This window comes from Lineus longissimus, chromosome 9 (assembly GCF_910592395.1).
Source record: "Lineus longissimus chromosome 9, tnLinLong1.2, whole genome shotgun sequence".
In the NCBI taxonomy this organism is placed as follows: domain Eukaryota; kingdom Metazoa; phylum Nemertea; class Pilidiophora; order Heteronemertea; family Lineidae; genus Lineus; species Lineus longissimus.
The window spans coordinates 17236957-17264448 of NC_088316.1; the positions used below are offsets into that span (position 1 = coordinate 17236957).

A 27492-nucleotide genomic window follows, 5' to 3' on the forward strand; every position below is an offset into this window, starting at 1 on the left:
TATACTGATAAATGTATTTCTCAAGACAGGTATGTTTAACAGGTAGCTTATCTGGCCAAGACTACAAGAAAAGTTGCCTGCTACACCGAGCAACAGTTTCTGTACAGATGCCCAACTCGTACCAGCTGTACAAAAAGATCTGTCGTCGTCGATAATCGCTGGCTTTGATTTTGCATACTCATTATGTTCGCAAAAATAATGTGCTCGGAACAATAAAGGGGTATACAGCACTTTGTGTAAAGTTAATACATTATATGCCGGTACAGAGTGAAAAGCCACAAAAATATGCCATCTTATGTCAGTAGCAAAAGCTGCACATCTCCGAAGATCGTAAACCCCATGAAGCCAAGTAACCATGGAAATGACGAGTATCCCCATCAAGTTAAACCTTGGCTCCTGGACTGATTATTCTCTGGAGGATTCATTCATCTGGATTATCAGGGATGAATTACCAGGTTCCGATTAATGAGTTATCAAATTATTCTGGAATCGTTAATTTCCAATTGAGGCAAACGAAATGAGGCATAGTCTGATCTTACATGTAGATCTCCTGCATGATGATCAACATTGTCAGTGGAGAGACTCGTGCAAACCGCCGAGATGGCTCCCCTTTGTGTATGAGCTAACTTCGATGTTCAAGTATTAAATTCTGTCAAGTAACACCCATCCTTGCTCGAAGAACAGGGCGTTTAAGGGTCCTCATTAAGTGTCACCACAAGCCCCACGAAGGTCATGTCCGTTTATCAGTCAGAACTCTGTCTTTTAATTATGGCTGTTGCTGAAGAGGCTGAACAGTACACCTACAGCCCTACAGCTGGAGTGAAAACAACAAGGCTTTCTATTTACATATACAGCCAATAGTCGACTTTGACTTTGAGGTAATTTCCGTTCTCAGTATTGGAGGGAGTACCCAATGTAATCAGATCTTAGTTTACTACCATGTTGAGAATTATTATGATCTATTACCAGCACGCAATGACCAAAAATAGCATTGTACAGTAGCGGTCTGAGTTGGAAGAATCCATATTTAGTCGTTTGTGAAGGAAAGAGTGATTGGATTGATTAGTTACAGTTTTGATTACCGTGTGGGGTGTGTGTGTATGTATAACTGCAGCCTGACTTGGTAGAACAACATTTTCAAGGAAATTGTCAAAGGATGGTAGTGTCGTACAATCTTGCATTGGAATTGGCAGGAATAAGTGAATAAATGCATTGAATATTATTGTCCTATACTTGTTTATTTTCAAATGCGCACAGCTGCACCATAAGTTGAAACTGTTTTACATTATTCAGCAGAAAATTGCTGATTTAGTATTAGCTGATCCAGGGTCGTAAATTGTATCTTTTTCTGTTCTTTCTGTCACCTGCTGCCGCGGTACTCCTTTGATTTTTTCTGATTCTGTCATAGTTCAATCCGAGGAACTTTGTGTATTGGCACCAAGAAGAGAGTCACTGTGTCAGCACTGTTGCATTCCTGTATGACCTATGAACAGCTGTCCACAAAAACATCCTTAAAATTAGATAATTTGAATCAAAAATTTGAATAATTGTATAATTTTGCCCCAGTCAGGCAAATTGGATTCTGGCCAACTCCATAGAATAATTTCTGTAGAAATAGTAAGCTGGTGTATTGGAGTCTCTCCGCAACCCTTCAGTTCAGAAACACATGTTGAACACTCCATAGTGTACAGTAAAATGTGACTGTGAGAGAGATTAATTGAATGCCTCGCACTTGTTGACTTTCCACTTCCCATAACTCGACAACTTGTCTATTTGAGATAATCCACTTGACAGATGTCTTTATTCAAATTTTGAACATATTTGTCTGAGTGATACTTAAAACCACCCAATTTTCGCAGGCCCTTTTTTGATTTTGCTCCTTCACCAGCACTGTAGCAGTAACTTTCACTAGTTTTAGACATGAAGTCAAGAAACTCACATTTCTGGCTTCGAGAAGGAAAAGCAATGTTGCATTCTTTGTCAGCCATTGTGACACTGTAATCCCCTTCTGCCTCGCTATGCAACCTGATAACCTGCAAGGGATCCGTGCATAATACAACCGGTGATCGTGCTGGAATCAGCAATCGATTTCTATCAGAACAAAGTAATGTATTGTTGTGTCATCAGTTTACATAGTGAGCTACCTTGTTCGTTCATGATACTTGATGATGAAAATCTGTATTGTGCCCAAGAGAGATAGATTTTTAATGCAGCAAAATATTGGTGATGTTGTATTCGTGTGAGAGCTGAACAAATCTTTTGTTGTTGTTTTCAAAAAAGTGGCCACCAATGATATTGCCGTGTTGGTATTTGTTTGTTCAAGAATATGTTTGCGAAGAAGTAAACTAATGTGTTTACTTGGCAAAAACATGTTATGGACTAGTCTCTACAACTATTCATACATGTATACCACAATGGTAGGCAGTGTGTTGGAAGGATGTCACCTCATTTATGTAGGCTGAAAACCAATTAAAAGGTTTTTCAAATGCTCAAAAACCTTTATTTATAAGAGTGTACCACTCGAGTTTGATCTACTGCTCATGATTGTACATATTGAATCCTACATATTAGATGCATAAGTTGCACTGAAACTCTTTCATGTTTCACCCCTGTATATCATATTCTGTACTTGTGTGATAATTAAGGACATGACTGTTTTTTCTGATGCAAAATCTGATGTCTGATGTAATAATAGATCTATTTTTTAAAAGGAACTGTGATGATTAATGTTTTCTGAAGTATAATAGAGGCAGATCAGGCTGTTGTCGAGACAATTTACACAGTTGGGATTTGTGAGTTGGTGTTCGGCATTGTGAAGTCTAAGACACAGAAAAAAACACTTTATTGGACATGAGCATGATCTTGTCATCATTTTGCCACATTTATTGATGCCTATCCTAACATGCCCCTACAGCCTATATCCTTTGCCAAATACATTTTCATATTCATTCATATGTTATTGATCCAGAAAATGGGTACAATTCCCATAAAAAAGCTGATATGTAAATATCAAGGCAATTGACTTGTTGTTTGTTTTGAACTGTGAGTGCTGGCTTCGGCATAATGAGGTATTCAGCATATTCAGGCCTTCAGTGTGTTCAGCATTAAAAAGCTATGCGTGGTTCCAGTTGTCCTGACCCAAACAAATGTTATCATCACCATCAGCAGTGGTGAAATTACCAGAGGCAGAAGTCTAACATCAAGAAACTACACATTTTGACTCTCATACCTAGTAATGACATGATGTTTGTTTTCTTTCAGTCATACATTTTTGTACCACTTTTTAACAAGAACAATCTGAGCCCTGCTGTTGAAATTTTGCCTTGTTTTAAAATACAGTATATTTTATTCAATTGTTATTTTTCTATATTTCCAGTCGAACAGGCTACCGGGAGAACATGGAGTGAGGCTCGAGGATATCCTCAAGGTATGCACTTAAAAATTATTGGATTTTTTGTGACGAAGATCTGTTCTAAATCCTTCTTATGGAAGAAAGATCATGATTAAAGTTCTTTTGATAAAAAATATTGAAATGACAATGCAAGGTTTCGTCATGACCTGTGGAGGGTAAGTTTGATCCAAATTGACAAAAAGGTATGATGGTCATGTCCTCTTCAGGTTGATATAATTATTGCCAATGTTGATCTAAAATCATGCAATTTGTTCAAGGAATAAGCTCAAGGTCGCTGGCGAATTGGGTTAACCTATACAGAAGTCATAATTTTATCACAGCTTTTCCAAGTACCGGTTATCGATTGGACTCTGACAATGTTAAGTGCTGTCAGTTGGTTCTGGCACTGGATTTTGATTCAAATATTGATTCTAATATCAGCTGTTTATTTGTTGCTTGATTAGGTGTTGTATGTTCATCTGTGTAAATAAGGATCTGATATGTTCAAGAAAATCGGAAAATATTGAACATGTGAATGAGTTGTTGTCCATCTGAAGATAAAAGGGATAAAGGATATGCAGGGTTTTTCAACTTCTAGCTTGAGGCTGAAGGTCTTGAACATGTCTAATGTATGAGTCTGATTGGGACTTGTGAGGCAAATTGACTTGTTTTGGTGGTAACCATCGATGTGATTGGGGAGCTGGAAAGATTTCCTGGTTGTTAGCTTGTGGGACATTTTGGACGGCTTGACAGATCTCTTGTGCCCACTTGATCGGCTCTGCTAATATAATTCTGAAAACCCAGGATTTTGGTAGATGTCTTTTCGATGAATCCACAAACCTAACCCAGATATCAACCAATGGTGGCCGTTTCTTGGTTCTGCACTACAAAAGTTTTGACAAAGACTCTGCTTGTTGACTGAGTCTGCTGTCCTATGGAAAAACCCTGCTTTTATGCTTCTTCCTGGTATCATTGATGTTAATTTTATCAAAACATGATATTATCTCCACATGCAATGTAACCTGTCGAGACTTATTGGTTTTGTGGTATCCTGACCTATATGTTCCAGAGACCTAATAATCACAAGTGAAGACTGCTTTTTGTTGTCTCATCAATACTCTTGTGCCACTAATGTTATGATTTCGTGACCCTTCCCATAGTTAGAACACCTGGCTTCTGGCATTGCTAATCTCATTATTCTGCCAGCCATTTTCGAGATAACGGTCCCTAACCCGATTACTGCTTCTTTACATAATGGCCCTAATCACCAGCACAGAAAATCATCCTATTAGTAATTCCTACCGGTTGCCTCCAAGACGCCAACCGGACGGCTAATTTTCAAGTTGATCATCCAGTTTGCTGTGCTTCCCGGCTGCTTCATCATGTTTTCTAAGAATCTCTACTATTTCAGACAACTCGCTCAATTTGGGTGACATTTGAACGGGTTGGTTGTGTGGTGGTGGCCTCTTGTATTCTCAACTGCGTGGCACTGATAGAGGACCCCTGTGGGCCATGTCACTTGAGTCTCAAGTCAGTTAGTCTGCGGTTGCATTGTGTTTTGTAAGTGAGGAATCTGAGGCCAATGAGGGGTCATGATTCGAATTATCTCATTTTGTATGAGTCATTGGACAATGCTGCATTGAACTATTCCCGGCAACGGAAACCGAGAATTTGATTGAAATATTCTTTGTTATAATGTGTTGAAGGACTTGTAAAAGAAAGGTAGGGACTAGGCATGAAGTATGGTATTGATCTGCCAGCTGCATTGTTAGTTCCACCATCGCTGTCAGATGGCAACACCTCCTGAAAACCTTAGTTGCTGTGTCAGCCATTTATTGGAAAACCAATAATCAACAATGATAATGGCATTTAGTCTTCAAGAAATGATTTTGTTTTTTTCTAGGAATGACGTGGTTGCCTTATCAAAATCATTTCCCAGTTTCTACAGGCAAATGATGAGATAAGCTGTGAAATAGCCAGGTCTTCAATGTGAAAAAGCGGAAGCACAGTTCCAAATAACCATTGACATTGACCCACTCAGTGCAAATTACCACTTTGATTGTTGTTCTTCCCAGTGAATATAGCGTAAAGATTGAGTTGGCACATTGTTTTGATGCGTCATAGTTCAACCATTTTATGGGGAGGCGGGTCTATCCTGTCTACTACTGTTACTCTTCCTGTCAAAGCAGCCATAGAATGTCTGTTCCCATGACAACAGCAAAATGCCAAATTGACAGCGTCCACTTCTTTGAAGCAGCTGAAAATGTTTCATATTCATTGCTGTGCATCAAGAACATAAAGAATAATGTGGCAGTGTTGTGTTTGCTGTTTAAAGTACTGTTGCCCTTTTCAGTTCCATGTGTATCCTTTAAGAACATCGGAGATAAACAGCTTTTATCTAAGCAACATGCCACATTTATCTTGCGTGTTTGCGATTACTGTTGCAGGTGCTTGTGATAAGAATCTGTCTTTATTTGTTTCTACGTGCGGTAAATATCAGTCCTGTTGAATTTATTGCATGTCCCTGTGATTAAAGTCAACAGCACTTGTCTGTATAGAGATTCTTCGATGTTTATTGCTCATTTGACATCTCCGCTTTCCTTTCGATACTAAAAGTGTTCACTGTTTCTTCCTATTGCATCAGACGTGATGAGGATAACAATAGGTTGACTTTTCCTCGCGGGAGCTATATTTAGCTCTTAGAAGATATTTTCAGCTTAATTGGTGAAACATGTTTTCGTAAACAAAACATGTTTTCGGAGTAGATAGTATACCAGTTAAATAATCTTACCAGGGCGTCATTTGTAGTCCCTTGGGTGTCCTCGAAGAGAGTGGTTTGATTAGGTGAGATCTGTTGAGCAGCTACTAAAGTTTTCTCAACATGCCTATAGGATCTAGGTATATTGGGCCTATTTGTATTTTTGAAAGGTCAGTCTGTCTGGTTTTGCTGGTTCCCTCAACTCATATTTGGTCTTCCGGCTACTTCTAAATGTCATCATCGGCATGCAATGAAAGTATATCAAACATACTGATCAAATGACTTGGGGATATATGACATCACCATGGTCTGTTCTTTTCGTCACTTTCTTGACTCGGTAAGAATGATTTTTGTCACCTTGTTTTTCAGATATGGTAACGATGCAGTCCTATAAATGTAGGCTATTGAGATAGTTTCACAAAAGTGCAGTGCAGATATGTGGTTTTATCACAGCGACAAGAACTTTTTATAACGTGGGGCAAAAATTGCTTTTCTGCAATGGTCGCACATCTCTGCAATGAAATCACATGTCTGCAGTGCACTTAAAGAGATATTGTCATTGCCAAGAGTGATAAGAACAACCCATCAGATTTTCTCCGTTCTCTCTCTCCAGGAAATGAAAAACATCCATCCACCATTGACAGGAATCCATACTCCACGGAAGGAAGAGGGGCTCAAGTTTCCTTTCTCAAAGGTAAGCCACCAGCTGCGATGCTGACGCCTTATTTAGGAGTTGAATGGCCGCGTCAGACAGTACAAAAAGAGCAACCATCACAACGCCTCCTGGGGGCCTTTTGGAGAATATGGAAACCACAAACCACAGGGAAAGAAAAGACTTGGTTCAGAGTCTGTGCTTCTTGTCCTTTGAGGTCAATCGACAAGATCACCACTGAACTTGAGAGGCATACACATGTACCATGTTCCATCCTTGTAGCAAGACCTGCATCCTTCAGCAAGGTCTACTTCCTGGCACAATCCCACTGATGGTCCGTGGTCATATCAATGCCAGCCACTCATGCTTGAGAATAGAAACCATCATCAATCATCATGTTATTTAGTTCCATAATCTGTCTCTAGGTGGCTCAGCCTGTCCATTGTCATCAGATCACTGTTCTGATGTTTGTTGTGTGGATGAATGTACTTTAGTAAAGAAATCAGCTTTACATGCCTTATCATGGTAATGACGAAAGTTTCTCAAGGTGACTCTTATTTGGAAATAGTGTTTCTAATCCCAACTATGGGGTTCGTACTTGGGACCTCTTGATTGCTGGCCAAGAGTCCGAGCCACTTGTCCACAACAACTCTTATGATGCCAACCCAGTCTTTCAGCAACTTTTTTTGACTATTACTGCACCCAAGATTTGGGGTCAGTATAGCACCCTACTGTGATTTTGTGGTGATTGGTGCACATTGGCCATGTGAAAGTAGTGTGTTGGAATGGCCCTTCAAATATTCAAGTATACACCAAGTCAGCTGTGGTAATATAATTGAACTTGTTGACTTTTACAACTTATTGATCAACTCGCATAAAGTACATTTCTGAATGGTTCAATGTAGGTCCAAACGCCAAGTATTAAGCTTTCATTGCCAATACAGTACCCCTGGTACTCTTGATTTGCGGTCCAAGGCAAAGCTGCAGATTGTTTCCAATATTTATGGCTGCACTTAGCAGTTAGACACATCTGCAGCTCGAATTGCTTGGTTCCTCCAGATGATATTACAGGCCGTTGGTGTGCCCTTTCAATAGCCCTCCAAGCCTCATTGAGTCAGAAAACAGGTTTATGATATTGGAATTGTCCACTTAAAGTCATACTGTTGTGGCCAGGCCATGTGAGATGTAATATCTTGCCATGTTGATATGGACAGAACACTTGAGTTATGATGTTTCTCCAATGTTGCGTGGTTGTTGAGACGGCGTGATTGCTAGGGAAATGAGTGAAATGGCCACAGTGGCTTGGTGGATGCGGAAGAATCCTTCCATTTCATAAAACTTATAATGGAAGATTTTTGTGGTCACAACCCATAAATAATAAACGATCTTTGATTTTGGGTTTAAAAATTAACTCCGACGCTGTCGTAATATGGCTTTTCCCTTTTGTTTGCCCTGCTTCAAAAGGTTATCTTTTTCTTGATCACAACATCAATCCAACTTTGTCCAGTGGGTTCCAGTCCATGCTCGATTATTCTGGAATATGATGATTTCGATACGATAACAAAAGACAATGTGGGCTCCTTATAGAGAATACATCTGAGCACGTGTCAATTATTGTTCCCTCAATTCACCCCTCATCCACCTCTGTCCTTTTCGGTGCATACCCTAGCCTCTGGTGATATGATACCCGTGAATGAATAATAAATCCAATAGCTCATTGCGCTAACCTTGTCTTAATGCCCCCATGTGAGTACAGCACGGCGACTCGAGACCACGGCGTACTAGCTATATTGCGGCAGATTGGTTTTTCAGCCAATCGTGTTGCATGTAACAGAAGTGGTTCAGGAGTGTTATGTGTCGTTTTAGTTGATAATATGATGATTGTATTATATGCTAACGGCTAAGTAAAATATGGATTCATGTACTTTTAACACTACGCATTGTTGATTATTGTTTACGTTTGGAAATTGGCGGAAAAATGAAACAATGTTGTCATCTTTTTTTAAGGATGTGGCGCAAGCAACAAAGACCCTTTACACGAACCGTGAGTATATTTGTTTACATTTTTCATCGTTTCACCTCGTTGAATACGATCGTGGCGGATGATTGGTGCATGTGTCGCAGCGTACACAATAGATTGACCGCCCCTTGCTGCATGCATAAGACTCCTCGATGCCAGATTGGTTGTGGTGTGTGCCGTATTCTTAAGATGTGTCGTTGCGTGGGTTTGATTGACCTCAGATGTTATTCAGCATGACCTAACTGCATTTATTGCTGATCACGGGAAGTCTCCATACGTCACTGATTCTTATATCCTCGCGTCTTGTGTTGATAGGCGTGTGGGGGGTTTAATTGAAACGGTACTTTGATATTAGATTAAGGTGCATTTTTTATATCTCTGCGGAAAAGAAGGATCGTTTGATGTTCAGAATTGCAAGTTTTTTTGTCAATATTGAAAGGATGGCAGTGCAGTGCTTCACTGTTGTAAACTTTTACGGTGATAGGGGAAGATTGAAATATCAGTATTTTTCTGCGGAATCTTGTGTTTGACAGGTTCAAGTCTGATGAGAACATCACCGCATTGCAGTTTGTCAGTATAAAAAATTACGATATCTGACATTGACGTTGAGTGAAGTTTGAATTGATGAGGACGTGCTTGTAGTGAGGTTAACCTTTGAGTTCTACCAAATTAAAAATATTGTCAGTTTTATACTCGAAGGGACCAATTTTCCTGTCCACCTCGCCCAACTCGCCCCCAAGGGAGAACTCATTAGTTTCCTCTTCCCCCATATTTCAACCTTAGTCTTAGCACTGACAAAAACATGTAACCCACATTGGTTGCTATGGAGATCTACCAGCTCCTGTGCGCCATGACATTTATAGCTAAGTGGACTCGGATGATTGTAAAAAAGTCCATATTTACACTATTTATTGCTTATGTTTAAAAATGCTCGGTTATTGTCAGATAAGGCTGTGTGTAGGCTGGCTCTTATTCTGAGCTGTATGGATTTTTATATTTGGTCGGAGGGGATAATGGATGACTAGCCAATGAAAAAACAGGATCTTTGTTTGAACTAGTCTGAAAAACATTGGTCGAGATTTGTCTTCTGATCAAATAGATAGCTTGTCCAGAAACAGTTCTCCTTATCCTGAACAAAGACAATGTGATACGGAACACGGTCTATTCAAATTGCCGATAATGGTTTAGTCTTGAAACTCAACCCCCCAAGTTGCAAGTCTTCAAACGTTTGACATGAAGATTTTAATCACACGCTCAAATAACCCGGCCATGTCATCCCGGTTATCTCAGATGTTGCCGTGATGGATCCACGCCCGCTACAATCAATGTATTTGTGAATGCCTGATAATGACAGAACTTGGCGTGCAGGCAGAGTAGCCCCCAGGAGAATCTTGGTGGTATTCACACCCCCTCTGTTCATATTACCGCTATTATTCATTGATCAGGATTCATTTACTCGGTATGAAAAGTAACCGGTGTGGGTTAATAATTGATAGGGACCAGCAATGTCAGCGAGGGTGAGCTTTTGTGCGCTAGTTTATCTTGTGATTTTCCAAAATGCTAACTTCATCAGTATTCTGGCTGGATGGTGCTGTTCCAGGAAGTTATGACTGCACCCAATCAATCATATCTCGTTTAAAGTGCAAATAGAAATTTCCTAAGAGTGCTCTCTGCTGTAATGGATGGGTGGTCAGAGTAGTTGGAGCCACTGCTCACTGACTTGTGGAGCGCACATTAAAAGCTGATCCACGCTCAGGTTTTGTATCAACTGCCCCGTTATGTCAATTTTATGCATTGACTTGCGGTGATCATACAATCCTATCTGAGTACAAGGATTCGCTGTGTAAACTGGTGTCTCTTCCGTTAATGAAATCTTGGAGACAGTTGGCCAATTGCCTGTCTGGTTCAGCAGACTCGAGATATTGTCTTATTGATGCATTTTTGATCCTCATCAACTCCTCCAGAGTGCCTTGAGTCCTTCAGTTTCCCGTTGAAGTTGAAGGAGGGACTTGGAGGTACATGTAACAAAATATTTTCAACAGGGTGGCATGATAGGGTGGCATGATAGTATTTGTGTTGTCCTTTGTATTGCCATCCTCATAAAGACAGGTCCTTCTTCCTTGAGTAGCTACTGATTGGATTGAGCAGGAGCAAAAAGTCTCTCAACATACCACAAGATCCTTCACATAACTTGCCTGGTACCTCGCGATAACACTCCACACTTTGATGTTGGTCATAAAAACTACTGAATGGATTCTAATCCAGTCACGTAACTTGTCCATGATCTTCAGGGCATTGGGCAGCTTTATGGTTTCTAGATTTGTTTGCTGCTGTCAAGGTTTGCTGTCACATCCTTGTGTAGTCCTTTACTCTGATTGGGTCTTTGTAAGTCAAAGCAGGTGCAGATTCTTATCTTTTGTTGAAGGTGATCAGGATCGCAATCATTTGCAGCGCACTTTAGTGCCACATGAACATGAAATCTGCCATTTAACTGCTTTCGTGGAATGCCCTCTTTGGTAGAGGGGAAGTTCAGTATGTACACTTCATGTTGCAAGTATGAAAAAGCTGGAAGCCCTGGACTTCTCGAGATATTTCACATAGCTAACTCTGAAAAAACCACTGGTTGTGTGACATCAGAAACACTTTTCCTGTTACCATATACCACCATACTCTTTGTTTTCTTACAGCCAGGTCTAACATTTCCCAACAGCAAACAGGAAAAAACCCTAGAAGTGACGTTTCAAGATCCTTTGTGTAATTTTTTGCCTTGTGTCGTCAATTAGGAAGACAACCATTGGCTACAGTTAGAGAAACACTGCTTCTTCTTGCATTACTGTCAACTGGAATTGGCTGCAGATTTTTGATATCATCTTGTACGTACTTGCTTGTGGTTTGGGTAAATTTGAGATGATATAGACAAGACCATGCACCCTAAGGCAGAGTACTTACTGCTGATGAAGGCACACATCAAAGGTGGCTTACTTTTGAGCATCAATTTATGATACATTTGCTGGAGTCTGGCGCGCTGAATGAATCCTTTGACATCCGACACTCACCCTTTTAGAGCCTTTAACGTGAGGACTTGCAGCGCAAAGCTTTAAAAAAGATGTTCTTATGGATGCATTATTTGCCTTCAAAGACAGATTAGAAGAAGATGTTTTTAATCAAGTCTGGGACTGATACATGTATAATCATATTCATATTGCTCTGTATAGTCATTTTGTTTGAGCAGATTGGATTAAACTATCGTAGGTTCTTTGCAAAATCTTGATTTCTTCTCGTCTTCTGTTCGTTTACCTCTGTCTGTAAAGGTAAAGTCGTTAAAATAGTTGTCTTGATGGATATTCCTGAACAATTAATGGATTGAAATTGCAAAAATCCTCTATTCCGTGAAAATATCCCTGTTTATTGTAAATCTATTTCTAATTCTGTCTCGGCCTCCGGCAAGCCATACACAACCTGGTGTTCTGATGCACTGCTATAGCTTCTTATAACAACTCCACCACACACGCCATCTAAATATACCTCCTTACCCTTGAGTTCATCGATGTCTTATGTTTTCTTCTATATCCGTGACAGCTTCGAAAAATTGAAAAAACGTTAATTCGCATCCCAGCTGCACTGTTTTAGGCCAGATTAAAAAATGGTATTTTTCAGCTCAACTACACTTAGGCGACTGTTGCTGTGATAAGAAATCACTGGTCTGCGATCCACTTAGGGACTAAGTCTTTTTACCAAGGTCTTTTGCTTCTTAATAATCTTCCTCAGTACATCTGTGAAAGTCAAAATGAAAAAAGGGAATTGTTTCTATTACTGTCTGGTGCTCTGTCATCCCCCTTGGGCTATAATTGGGTAATAAACTAATTCTTTTGCTACGAACGCATGGTTGGTTGATTTCCAATACCAAACACTCTTCTCATGAAAGAAGAAAGTGCGAAAACTTAGCAAAATCTACCACCATCTTATGCATCGCTGAATCCCTGGAGGGCCGAGTAATACAAAAAATAATTCATTTCTGTGAGCAATGTCTAACGCTTGGGTTACTCGCAGTGTGTCCCTCACCAGACGCTTAGCGCTTCGTGCGCCTGATTAGAATCGAGTGAATAATTCATGCCTCCTCCGGATATAAGATCTGTCACTATCCATTCCATTTGTAATTCACTGCAGCCGAGCGAGAAACGTGGCCCGCGATGTCCTGGCAATTAATCTCTGGTAGTCTTCCGCCTGTCCTTAATACCGTTTGTTCATTATCAGTAATCGCACCTTGTAAGGTTGTGTACCACGCTAAAGTTGATCGAATTGCCTTGTAATTCTCGTCCCACTTGTTATTGAAAGGTTGAGCTGTTAAAATCAAAGTCAAGATGACCGTTTTCAAGATGTATGGTTGTTTTGATTCTCAGTAACTTTTTTACTAGTCATTGGTGAATTGAATGGGGTTTTAGAACTGGGCTATTGTGTTGATAGGCATTGAATTCCGGTGCTTCATATTCTTGAGTGATCTGCACTGCCTGGTTGAGCAAACATCCTCCTCATCAGGAAGTGAAACTAAATTAGTTGTTGTTGTTATGTTGTTGATTTCATGTGAAAAGGAAATAAGCTAATGGGAACAGTAGCTGCCGGTCAGATATTTTTACGAGACGGTACTTAAGTGAAGATGCCTTCTTTACAGAACTAGTGCTGAGTCAGTACAGTTTAGTTCCAGACAGAGCTTATCCTATAATGGAGTCTTTGGATGGAAACTCCCAGGCACTGATAACGTATCAAATTATCCCCCTTCGTGGCGGCAGCACTCATTTCCTGTTGCTTTGGGTCTGATCGTCTAGTGAGCCTCCTAGAGTGCCTGAAAGATGGAGTCAATTGCAATAGCGTCACAGCTCACGTGCTGCCAAACTGATGACCCCAGCCAGAACCAGTCCAGTATGTTAACAAAATCTGCCTGGGCTACCACAATGACCTCTTGGTTCGTGCTTGCCCTGATTGATAGAATTGTTACCTGACACTGACCAGCTGATGACCGGGGCGCCCAAATGGCAGCGGCCGTAACCATTGGCAGTCGTAGTTATTGATTTCCTATGGGATACTGGTAGATTAAGGCGAATGTCTGCTCAGTGTCTGTGATAGAGTGAATGGTGATGAAATAGACAAATATCAAATTGGCGCATTTGACAATGACAACAGACGTCTCATTGTTGTCATCAGAAATTAGGCCAATGTTTGGGAAGATATTTAGAGAGACTTCGACACTACAACCTCTAGGTTAAAATGAACCTCAACACACCTCAAGGATGAGGCATATGCCCTTGTTCAATCCCCCCCCCCCCAATCAGTCAAAATAAGGACAAAGACCCAGAATACCTGGACAAGATCACTTTAACAGTACTGGTATAAGATATTTTGTCTTTTCCTGATATTGATTGATCACCCATCAGTTATCTTCCGACTGTTTACTTCTCAGCTGTCATATATGGCCGTCTGCGCTCCATTACGCAAGCTCGCCTGCGTGTTCCATTCCCTTATGCCATTAATAAAGGCAGTCGGTTCATTACGTGGCAGACATACAGTTTGCTTGTCCCAGTGGGACGCAAACTAATATTGCAAGAAGGAATTTTAGATTGATTCACAAATCATTCATAATCATATGAGATTATACAAGGCTGTTTGGAGCAACATTCAGGTTTTGCTGTGGCAAAAGATGGCGTTAGTGCTGTGTATTTCTATCAAACATTGCTTGAAAGAAAGCCCTTGAGTTCCACTATTGGCAATTTCGTGAAAGACGTCACTTAACCAGCAGAAAATATTTGCCCATCTGATTGCGAAGATGTCATCCATAGTTCGTATTCATTATCGCAGGTTCATGACTCCTGTTAGTTACCACAGTATTTGATGGCTGTTATCACTCAATTGAGGTAGTTTATCAGACCAGCTGGTTCGCTCTCATGGTAATTTAATAGCGCACTACATGAATTTCCTTTCAATTATTATAAATTGTAATTTGCTACTGTTGTGTCAATAGGGAATTTAAAGCTGATTTCGGAAATATCTGAAGAATTGTACTCAAATCGCATGCCTTGATTCCAAGGGTGGTTCTCCGGGGTGGTTTCTTTTTTCAAATAGAAATTCTAAGGTATATAATCTATAAACTCTTGGTCTTTCTTTTCGGATGACATTGTCTGATTGTCACTGTTAAATAATTCCCCTAATCTTGACGAGCGTTATAAAACATTTTGCCATGATCAGTCTCCTTGCGTCTTCTCCTTCATTGCCATTCCATTTGATTGCCTTAGTCACTTGCGACTGTTGGTCAAATTGAAACGCAGCACGTTATGACCCGTTTCAATAGACATGTTAATAAACTTATTGTACGACGCTCGTTTATGTTATCTCCATATAGAGTTCCGCCGGTGGAAAATTGGCAATTTTGCTCCAAATGTACACAATTCAGAGCGTCCAATCCAATCATTCATGATTCGCCGCCGAAAGCCTGATCAATCTGGAGCCATGTTATGATCGTAGACTGATCTGATTTGCTTGGCGGGAAGATAAATAATTGACCGCGATCTGATTCTGGGCGGCGGTGATATTTGAGATGAAGATGCACCGCTACGTGGTTATCATCTGGAATTAGCCTACTCGTCCCATGTACTTTAGGTAAAGTGGGCTTTGTTGTTATTAATGGTCTTCCTGATGGAGTTGTGTTGTAGTGTCTCCATTACCCTTGTTTCGTTCAGGCAGTAGAGTAGCAGTTTGGTAAATGGATGAGCAATAGTTACAGTTCAGGCTAGTATCCACACTTCAGGCTGTACAATTTAACAAGTTGCTTGCCGAACGTTTTAGGTTAAATGACCTCGCAAGTTGGCACGCGAAACAAACCAACAGAGCCAGCAAATGACGTCACAACGATCCATTGGATCTCTGAAGACACGATCAATTAGTTCAATTGAATTCAGTTCATTTTCCCATCTCGCCATATTCAAGTTGTGTAAATCGCGTGCAGTTTGTTATAATGTCACCGGTACTGTAAAACAAGCTTCACCAAAACGTAAAAAGAACAAATAAAGCAAAAAAAATAAATGAGAAAATTTGTACGGTCCTTCCCAGGGGCTTTCATTCGCCGCTCATCAAATCTCGGCGGTGGAATTCAATTCGCGGACATCAAAAGCGTTCTTGATCTGGGAAAATTACATTTCCGAAGAACACTTAAGAGTTCCGTCTTACTTGCTTAATTTGATTAGAAGTCAATCACGAAGTCTAGTAAGTGAGGCTTGGAATTCATGCTGTTGAAGTCGCTTTAAAGACCCTGTTTGTCGGTTAACTTAAAATTTATTTTGGTTTTATTTCAGCATTTGTCACTTAACTCACAAGGCAGATTTCTTCACAGTGATTGTACCCTATGTCCTATTCAGCGTTGATCCAGTGTTGTGATATTCATGTTTCTTGTGTTTTATATGTTGCAGGGAAACCTGTGACCCTGGCTGACCACCCAGTCAAGGAGAAGAAGAGCACTGGGGACGACCAGTAAGTAATCTCTATCATTAGAACACATCATTCCGACGGCAAATAGAAGGCAAATAGAAGGCAAGACTGCCAAGAGTAAATGCAAAAAAGAAAAATAAGGTGTTGTTCCTGACACTCTCACTTTCCTGCCGTGTGTCCTTCGGATCAGATATTATGCAATGACTCATCAATATCATCCGCCATCTTACTCCCTGACCAACCGATTTGCAAAAGCCTCCATCTTACATTTTGATGCCTTGCCGTGATCGTGTGATGGCTATATCTATACAAAATCATGCAATTTGCCAAGTTCCATTAGATAACTGGAAAAAATTGTCTTGGCGACCAATCCCTTCCTGGTGCATTAATCAGAGTATCCATGATTTCACTAATGGGGTACCAACGTATTACCGATTGAACCGGTAGTAATATCCGGCTGGCACTAGGTGATTATTCACGGTCATTCAGAGCTGATAGGTTTCCTACCGGACCTGATGGACGAAAGGGGAAGATTACCACAGGTACACCAGTATTGTAGTGTGCGGGTAGGACAGTGTTGATTGCTCTACAACTGGTACAAACCGGTGTGTGATAGGACACTATTTGAGAATTTGTGTCCTGGTTTGATCCAGTCTGATCCGGATGGTCTAGTTGCATCTGTCTTGTGACAGGGAGGCCAAGAATGCAAGATCAATTAGCAGCTCAATCAGATGCGGCCAGTTGGTTCAGCTTAAATAGCAATCTGTTGCTGGGAAAATGAAAATAATTCAGTTAGCCATGGTAGTTCAACAAAAAAAGTGCTCAGACGATGATTACTCTAATTGCTTTGAGAAGGTTGTCTTTGCTTTGATTGTCTCTGTTCAAAGCAGAGACCGCAATAGTGCTTTGACTGCTTAACCATCCATTAGGCGGTCTTAGAACCTTGATTGATGAAAGAATTTTGGCTTCCTAAAAAATATAGAGAACATAGAGTACATGGATTAAAAGCTTTTGTTTGGGAAGCCTAGCGACAGGTTGGTGAATCAATCAACAATATCTTTGTAGATCCGATATCGTTAGATGTTGCCCGCTTATGAGCACACTTTTTGCCAAGAAAATGTATAAAAGTAAGTTATTATGAACCTCTGCTTTGATATGAGTTCTTGGTATAATCTGCTAAGATAACTTCTCTTTCATGATGTGAAAATGTCTCAATCACAAAAAATGGCAAAATTGGGATTTGCTTACACTCTTACAGGATATTCTGGATGGCCTTGCTCAATGTTAAATGTTAAATATTTTAAGCCTTGTTTTGACGGCAATGGTCCTTGTGTCAGCAACCGAGGACCGCTTGGTTGCTGACAAATATTGTCATTCTCGTTCGATAAAATCTTCATCAAACGCTCCAAGTGTCTTAGACTGACTTAGTGACGTTCTTCACATTCGAGACAACAGTATCTGTTGCCATGGCGACAAGATTTGACAATTATCTCGTCGGATTGCTACAATGCGATCTGAGTGGGATCTTAGTGGGATCTGACCGTAGGCATCTTGTTTTAGTAGATGCTGGTTGTACGCTAAAAAGATGTGACTCACAGGGTACCAGGAATCATCCCTAAGGAAGCAAGGTGTTCGGCTTACACACTCCTATTTGCTCTCGTAAATATTGGCACTATTTGGCGGCCATCTGATCATCGAGTGGAAGAAGGCGTTTGGAGTGTGTGTTGTTGGGTGATAATCTTTTTCACTTCAGGCATGCCTGTTGATATTCCACCGAACTTGTGTTTTCATTGCAATGAAAGGGATACAATCATATTGGTTGGCAACACACCCATCCACCCACCCACCCAAGAAAAAGTGTTGTACCAGTCGTTTATCTTAAACCTTCAAGGTGACTGAGAATTTTCAGTGACATGGACCCCACCCCTCCCACCCATCTCAGAGAACCTGACAATGAACAAGTCAAAACATTTGATTCTCTAACAAGCTGTCACTAGAGAGATCTTTTTCATATTTCAATCTAAATTGCTTGAGAGGTTGTGACACGAGCATGACAGACTGGTAGATCAATCAATCTTTTTACTATCAAACTTAATCAAAACCTGCCAAGCAAAAAATATGATGTCAAGGTTTTGATAGTCTTCGGGGGTTATTGCTTTAGCTGTCTAGAGGGTTTGAGTGAATTGAGTGGTGACTTCAGGAGCATACTCGCCAGTTTTGGATTCTGATTTATTGGCGGATTGACTGTTCCTGATTATGGGCGGACTGATGGAATGGTGAAATGGAGACAAAGGGTTGAGTATACTCTACCTTCTAGAGTTGACAGCTAACATGCATGGCAAAAGACTTGACTACATGAACTGTAGCAAAGTTGGGTTCAACCCAAGAGGCATCTTGTACTATAATGGGTCTGGGAGCTAATTGAATAAGTACTCGAGCCAACCACCTGGTGCATTTTCTGTCTGATCCCACCAGTACTCCTTCTCGGCAGATTCAAGTAATCAACCTTGTTTGAGTAATGACCCCTTGATGCATTTCGGTGGAGCCTCCCTTAGCAGACACCTCTCTATTAAGGACAACCTCTCTATCTCGGAGACTAGTTTTGGTCCCCCCAGTGTCTTGCCACCTCATCATGACCGCCTCTGGACATCTTCAAACAGCAAAGGAGGAGAGTATCAGATGCACTTTCCGTGCGATTCCTAATGGCTTCTATTGTCTGCATCTCAATAACGATGAAAGTGTCGGCTTCATCAATTAATGGCGGCATCAGTTTCCATCATGGCGTCCAATTATCGCATAATGGGAATAGTTTTTCGAGGCAAGAAGAGGTAATGATCTGTAAAGTAAATTAAGCCAATAGGTTTCTCCGAGATGGAGAAGGTTTAATCCCACGGAGTGGTAGGTTAATTTTCGACGCTTTACAGAAGATTTAAAAGATTGTAATGGAAATTCTGCCATGCATATTGACAGATTTGCTGCTTGTAAAGCTTAAAAAATTTAATGGAAAGGTTTCAGTAGTTGTCATTTAGTGTTGAAAATCATTAACTTCAAAGTCTTCATTGCACAAGATGTCTAATGGCGGTGGGTACCTGAATGAAATCAACTTGACATCGCCTTTAATCATCCCTTTTTTTTTCACTATAAAGTGAGGCTGTGCTTCAGTTTGTCCTCAAAAATCTAAAATAGAACCAAATACAAAAATTTTTATTTGGAAAGTAATCACTAACACAAAAGCAGTGACAATTGGTTCTGCCAATCCACAAGCTTTGCTGTTGGCTATATTCAGTACACATTTCAGTACAAACAGATTACAGTCTTCTTTTAAATAGATGTATGTTACACTAATCCCAAAAGACATAGTATCATCTCAAAAATCTTGTATCGTGTGCGCACTTATCGAACCTCGTCTCATCGTATTAAGTGAATACTTCGCAATTTGCTTTGTGATATATATAAGACGTGACATTTCATGAGCCCATCAAATGTCAGACAAGTTATGTCGGGTTGGCTGCACTCTTCATTGTTTCGACAATATTAGACTCCTTTCATGTTCATTTACTGATTGATTTGGAAGACCTGATTTCATTGGGGTGCTTCCATGTATCCACGGCTCTGTGCTCTGGTCAATTCATAGGTTAATCCTTATTTATCTTAAAAAAGCGTTATGTGTCAAGAAAGCTGTAAGAGAAATGATTGAGCAGTTCCTCTTGAGCTGATGCGGAAACAGAGAATTATGCAATGGGATAAAAACTGTCACACAAATACTGAGAGCTGTATTGATCCATGCAGTTGATTAAATATCTTGATAATTTGTCACTTTCTCGTCAATAGGGGAGAGTTCAATCCGTGCCTCTTCTCCAATAATCTTGGAATGAAACGACATGAAGATGTTGCTATATTGTCACATTGATTAAAGGGGCCATTGATTGTCACCACACCCAATGCATTGATAAAAGCTAATCGCGTATTTCTTAATATCCAAGGCATGGTACGGAGATAGTTGGTTGAGTGACTCACGCATCAGTGAGTTCTATGGACAGATGCAGCTGAGAGCCTGAGAGATGTCTCGTTTGTGCACTTGACTCTGGCATGTAAAATAAACTCTTGTGGCTAAGTCAACTGGAAATATGATCTTGTTACGTGCAGCATTAAAGATTGGCTGTGTCACTAACCCCCAGTGTGACTGTGTCAGTTTAGTTTCAGAGCTCTCGTTATGTGCTTGTTTCTGACACCAGGGTGTTCATTATGACTTTAAATCAAGGTAAATCTAACAAGTTGTTGTCTTCATCTTTTCAGACTTTTACTAAATGACTTGGCAGTCAGCAGCGACTCTGACAGCGACCATGACCATGATCATCAGGTAGGTGTAGTCTCAACCAATGGGCATCAGGTATTCCTGTCACATGACCTTGTGCAGGATGTCACTTTAATCTCCGCTTGGCACGGACAAGGGGAAATGAATCTCTGTTAGGATGTAATGAATCAGAGAGGGGATAATCCTGCATGGCTGGTCAGTGTTGTGGAGCTTGGCTGGTTTTAGTGCAACAGCGACAATTTGTTTTTTTTGCCGAGAATCTATTCCGAGAATATTTGAAGAATTTCGGAGGTGTATGCTATGAATGTTAAAATCAACATTGTTGCTGATGGTGATACAGGCTGACAAAGCATTTCGAGTTACTCCCAGCCATTAAAAATACTGTTGAATGTGAAAGTACCATGGACAGTTTTATATGGCAAAGTTGTGCCATGGCAATGCAATTTCAATCAGTAAGATGATAAAAACTCATAGAAGAGTTGACATTTGAAATCTGTGGTGCTTTGAACTGTTTGAGCCCAGATAGTTTAGTTTCTTTATCTACCTCCAGGTGTCAGTGCTGTTGAAAATGTCAGTAACTCATGTTCAGTCCATCCTATCTCAACTTAAATGTACTCCATGTAGGCCTATAGGTTTAGTAAGCGATAAGAATTAGATATTTATCAACATAATATTTGCTGCATGCCACATCACTATTATCAGGATTTGGCCATTTGTTTAAATTTTAAATATTTCATCTTTCCATTCGATTATAATGAATTTTCTGAATACAATATTATATAAAACTCATCAATCATAGCAGTTGTCAACGCGTTTGGTTAATTTACATCTTTTAAAATCCAGCTGCTTTTTGAAAATAAGAAATTTCCAAAAAGGATTAAAGGATGACCACGCAAGCTTACTGTGAGCATTATTGTTATGCTCTGCGCCATGAAATCATCTTTTAGAATATACCAACAGCTTTGTCGCTGCAATGGAGCTGAGATAAAGTGACGATTGTGATTGGAGTGCTACTACAGATTGGTTAAATTGCAAGCGCCTGTCATGTTGCCATGGTTGCAGTCCAGGTCGCGGCGCCTAAAATCAGCTGTTTGCATGACGCTTTATCCTTTTGCCGTGAATGTTAGTGTGGCGCTTTAGTGCAGTAGACATTGTTCTGCCTGATCAGATTGCAATGAATGACACAAATGGCCTGAATACAAGAGGAAAAGAATGGCACTCATCATTATTGGCAAAAAAATATGATATATTGTGTCTGAATTGTGTCTGTATTATATCATTAATAACAAGTATGGGTTCTCATGTACAATTGTTTTGACCTCAAACTAGTGGTGACACAGTGGCTGGGTGATGTCCATTGTTTGGAGCATGTTCGGGTATGTGCCGATTATCAAGTGAGGAAAGGTTTCTGTCCTTGGGAAAGTCACTCTGACTTGTTCCGAATGAGGTCCAGATTGTGTTGAGGAAAAGACTATTGGTTTATAACTGACTGATGTTTGAAAAATATCTATGTGAGGAATGTTTAGAAAATGAATTGGATATTCCCAGGGCTATTCCCCCTACTGTGTTGTTGACCGACTCCTTTGCCAAGTTGTGGGGTTTGCCCTGGAAGCAATGCCTGTATGGTTCAACAACCACATTTGTGATAGTGTTTGCAGGCATTGAATACATGATACAGTAACTTGGCCTACATTTATGTAATATTGGTTACATTTCCATTTGGGGACACTTATGAAATAATCACAGATCACCAATTATCAGGTATTACAATTCATACTGGAAATTGGTCTATTATTGGCCACAGATTGGTGACAATGTGTGCTGTCTGCCATGACTGTTATATATTAGCTTATACAGTTGTCTCATAAGAAAGATGAAAGTTGAAGTCAGTGGTGCATTGTGATGCATTTCCAATTACAGAAGTTTGGGCCTGTCAATGACTTGTTTTGGCTTCCCCTCTCTCTTAAGATTCTGATTTTCCCTTCAGAGCACCCAGAACCTTATAGGTGACTGACGTTCCTTCAGTGTCATTCCTTGCCCTTATATGCTATTGACTCTCATTTGTACTCTACCAAAAAGCACACTAAAGCTGTGTGGTCTGCTACAGCTGATTTATATGACTTGTATACAGAATGGAATAGCATTGAATAGCATTTATCCAATATACTACTGTACGGAAGCTGACAGATGAGACTGTCAGATATTTCACAGATTTGACAGGCATATTCCGCTTTTAGGTGGCACAATATGATCGAATATCTGTCGTCTGCTAAACACCCAGCTGTCGTCTGCTCATAAAATGTCCGCCATGAGAATGCATTATGCTAATTTGATCCTATTCTCCGTTGATTCTCCTGACACCCACTTGTAAACAAGCGGTGTAGAATCTATCCTAGCAGACGAGAGAATACTATACACGGGAATCTCAAGGAAGTCAATTAATTGTGATGGATTAATTAATGAAGGCAAGCAGGAAGATGATAGGAATGAATTATAACAATCTTCAAAGGATTCCTGAGGATTTATTCAAGGTTTGATCAGAAAATGTTTTGGGTAAGCTCGGGGCAAATCACCGGCTGTTTGTTCGAGATCCATGTGTGTTGTCTTGTTTGTGTAACGTTAATTGTTCATGCTATTTCATTGATCCTACTATTTGTCTTATGCTGGTATAGTATGAGATGGCACTTGAGGTGATATTTGCCATGGTAGTGTGTGATGTCATTTTGATATGGTAGTGCGAGATGACATTTGATATGGTAAAGTGAGGTGACCGTAGAGTTGACATGGTAGTGTGAGGTGACATTTGACATGGTAGTTTGAGAAGACATTTGACATGCTAGTGCGAATGACATTAGAGGTGGTTATGTGTGACGATATAGACATGGTGGTATGAGAGGACTTTCCATATGGTAGTATGAAAAGACATCAGAGTTGACATGGTAGTCTGAGTACCTATGTTGGAGTGTGGTGGCGTCCTGGTTAAAGGAAGTCGCCGTTTCCATCACGGAATGAGATGTTGTCTGAAAAGTGGAGAAAGAAGGTGTTTATTCATGAATGATTTCCCAGAACAGATTTACATGTATTGATTCTTTTCCATCTCGATTCAACCGAACACAGATGCATAAAAAAGGTACATTGATGGCATGAAACTCATCATCCGTCTGGTGGAAAGAGCATTACTGCAGCTACAAAAATATGAGAGAAAAGAATTGTTCAATCAAGGAGCGCTGTCTCCATACAAAATGACCTCTGATGATCATGAAAGAGGGAAGTAAACATGCCAAGAAAGAAGAAGTGATGGTATAAAATGCCAGATAATCTTTTGAAATGGACATCCGCATGTCGGTAAAAACTTAGAACCAATGATAATTCACTCCAGGAGACATGTCTTCGAAGGGAAAAAACTAAATGGACAAAAAACGTAGACAGATATCCTGATGCAGTGGGCATGAAGAGCTGAGGTGATGAAAACATATGACATGCACCGACAGGATTAATGCACCGTCCCCATGGAGAATAATGGCACATGAGACAAGAGTTGGCCCATTAGGAGAAACAATAAGATAGTGTTGATGATGTGAGGGACAAATAGAGATGAGTTTATAGAGACATTGTGGTTTTGATGGTGTGACCAGTGATCAGATCTTTATTTTTTGTATTCAGTTTGTTGTTTGTGCCTGTTATGTCCCAATGGTTCTGACTGAGGTTGTTCACCTTGAGGGCAAATAATATAGACCTACCACAATTTAATTTATTTGATGAAAGAGACATGCTGAAGTTTGCAGATAATCCCATTTGATAGTTCAATCAAGGCCTGTTGACTCTGGTCTTTTAGGGCATCTTGCCTATCTGTACCCAGATGGTCTTCCGCCAATTTCATTGTCAGCATTAATTGGCTTTCTTACTGGGGCCACACCAGAAGCTGTTATTATTGACTGTCTTGATTGCTGTCAGAGTCATATAGTCAGCTCATGTATCTTAATGTGGTGTTCCTGTGGTTCATTGAGCCAAAGGCAGAGCAGTTGAAACATCAGCGCCTCTCACCTCTGAGGTCCCAGGTTCAATTCCTGGCCAGTCCTGTCACCCTTATGTGATAGAGAGGGCAACTCTCTTCTAACAGGGAGTCTAGAACCTTCTATGATGCACCTCTCAGTCAACCTTCATATCATGTTGCTTGGTTTCATGTCATGTCCACAGTCTATTGTCGAGGAACCCAGATCATATTGGCTACTTGCTGTGTTGAGCAATTAACCTATTCGACCTGATCGAGGGACCACCTAAACGATATTGACAGTTTCGATATTTGATGTAAAGGACGTGGTTGACCTCAATGCCTATTCAAACAGAATTGACCATTATTGATTTTGCTGAGAACAACCTTTTCTCCTAAGCTCAAAGGAGCTAATCCAAACATTACCTCCCGAACCTGACAGGCAGTTTGATCTTTGAACTTTCATTTATGAGAAAGAGGAGTCGATGCTCTGAGCCATTCTGCGGCTGGACGCAGATGAAATTTCACTCCGATTATTGCCCAAGGGAGTGATTGATTGATTTCATGACCAGCGTCTATGATCAGTGAGCCGACGTCACTGATGGGGTGTTAGGAAATGATGTATATTGCTTTCATCTTGCGTTTATGACCGATTGTGGTTGGTCAAGCCTTGAGTTATTGGTTGCTTGCCAATGCAGCCCTGATGTCTTTGTATGGAGTGTCAGAACCTATTGATGGTTTGAGGAATTATTAATACCTTGCTGGCGGTCCTTGGTTGTCTAATCAAGACCACTCAGCTAGACCAAAACTGGAGGCGCCAGCCAAGGTTTACGGTCATGATTTGAGGTCCATGAGAATGGTCTTGATTAGACAACCATTGACCTTCAGCAAGGTCAATGGTTGTCTACACTTCTCAGGTATAAGTAGGTCAAGGCCAAAAATTCTATATTAAGAGAGCGTCACATGTCATTAATGATATATCACAGTCTTCTCTTTGATCTGCAAAGTAAGGCTGGAATTCCAACGTGAAGTAAGCCATCAGGCAGACACCAGCTACACAATACCACTGTACTCTATCTGGGAGTTAATTCTCTAATTCCAACATGAAGCAAGCGCGTTGGAACCTAACCCAGCCCATTGCTGTGACACTTGATCCACGTATTCCCCATTCCTCCCCCTCAAGTCTGTTGCAATCAGTTGTAAACAGAAACTAATCACGCTAATACCATGCAAGGATCTAGCTCAGGCTCTCGCTTGCCTCATCTTACTCGGGCGCGGTGGTCGCTAACCTTTGATCGGCGCATCAGGAAATTGGATGAAAAACAGCTGTGTGGTTTCTGGAGGGTAATTGCAAGTAGCTGAGAGGATATATTAGAATTTAAGATATTGTTCTGTTGGGTGGCAGTGGTATGGTGAATTCTTTTGATTTCTGTTTGATGTTTAAGTCTTCCCCTCCCAAATTTAGACAACGACATCTACGATTTTGTGAGATGATTGGAAAGTATAAAACAAAACAGATCAGAGGTCATTGAATCAAAGCTATTTCAGTTTGGCTGGTGACTGTACTGAGGACTGAGGACTGAAAGCATGAAAATATCCGATTACAAAACTCAGCTACCAAAGCGTGATTGCCATCCCACTCTCAACTGTGGCAACAGCAAATACAAGTACAACTCTTGTTTTGACATAAAAACGGCATATTCACCCACGATTTCTTGATGAAGTTGCATGTTGCCAACGGTTAAAAACATGGCAATATTTCAAAGAGGAAGCACATCACGAAATGTTGTCAGAATTGGCGACTATTGCCGGGAGCATGATAAATTGTACACCTACGGATTAAATGAATTAGGAAAAATGGCGGCATCTACAGATTACGTTGATTGCTGAGCTACTTAATTCAGAACCAGCGATGCATGTGTGAGATTGGAAATTGCCTTGATGCACACAAATCGAATCTCGTAGCACTAACCGCAGCGCGAAGTGCATTTTTTTCTGTTATGTTTTTGCCTTATTCCCTTGTGTAAGTGCGTTATGGTTTATTGGGAGATTTTATAATTTGCATGTTATCAAAGACAGACGTGGCCCCACTGGTTGGTGTTGTTTTTTTTGTAAGCTTTGACATATTTTCTTCAGTACTTGCCAGTTCTATGGCAAGCCGTTTGCTTCAAAAAGTCGAGATGATTTTTTTCAAGTCGAGATTTTTTTTTTCAAGTCAAGAAAAAATATTTCAAGTCAAGAAATTTCTTCAAAAAGTTGAGATTAGTATTTTCAAGTTTACACATTTTTTTTCAATTCTACAAGTTTTTTTTTAAGTCGACTTTTTAAATATATATACATATTTTGTTTTTAGTAAAAAAAATTTGTTTTCATTAATTTTTTTATATACAACTTATCAGTTGATTATTTTTCTAATTCTTAAAAAAAAATTTTCAAGTCGATAAAAAGTTATTGCAAATGACAAATTTCCTATTCAACAAAAAAAAACACATTCGAGACAGAAAAATAAGTCGAACATTATGACGTCATCACTTTTCGTGTACAGTATGTCGACTCGTCCCCAGCCGTTCTCTTGCTGACTTCGCATTCTAATGCCCACATATATACATAGCAGGGGACCAGTCTATACAGTATGCAAGATGGCAGGAGGCGATGTTGTTGACATTGCCGAGTGTCTGCGTCAGTGTCCCGCTTTGGTCCGGCGATCTGAAAGGGCCAGACAATCATTAGATCAAAACAAACTAGAGAACTGTTCCAGGCTACTAGATGACATTCTAGGAATTCTGAGTGCGCTGTATATACGTGCATGCGATCACTTCGGTGCCGGTTCCGTTTTGGCAGAAGATTTTGCGGAGGTCTTGGTGCATATGCACAGCACTAACGATCAGGTAT

General features: G+C 40.3%; 1 protein-coding gene across 1 annotated transcript in view; it reads left to right on the plus strand.

Annotated features, from left to right (window-relative positions):
- LOC135493147 (AF4/FMR2 family member 4-like) overlaps positions 1–27492 on the plus strand; it is a 64167-nt gene that overhangs the window by 7300 nt on the left and 29375 nt on the right. The window contains exons 4-8 of the mRNA XM_064780120.1: positions 3377–3427; positions 6763–6843; positions 8809–8845; positions 16276–16336; positions 20591–20654. Of these exons, the coding sequence (XP_064636190.1) occupies positions 3377–3427; positions 6763–6843; positions 8809–8845; positions 16276–16336; positions 20591–20654 (294 nt within the window). The remainder of the gene's footprint in view (positions 1–3376; positions 3428–6762; positions 6844–8808; positions 8846–16275; positions 16337–20590; positions 20655–27492) is intronic.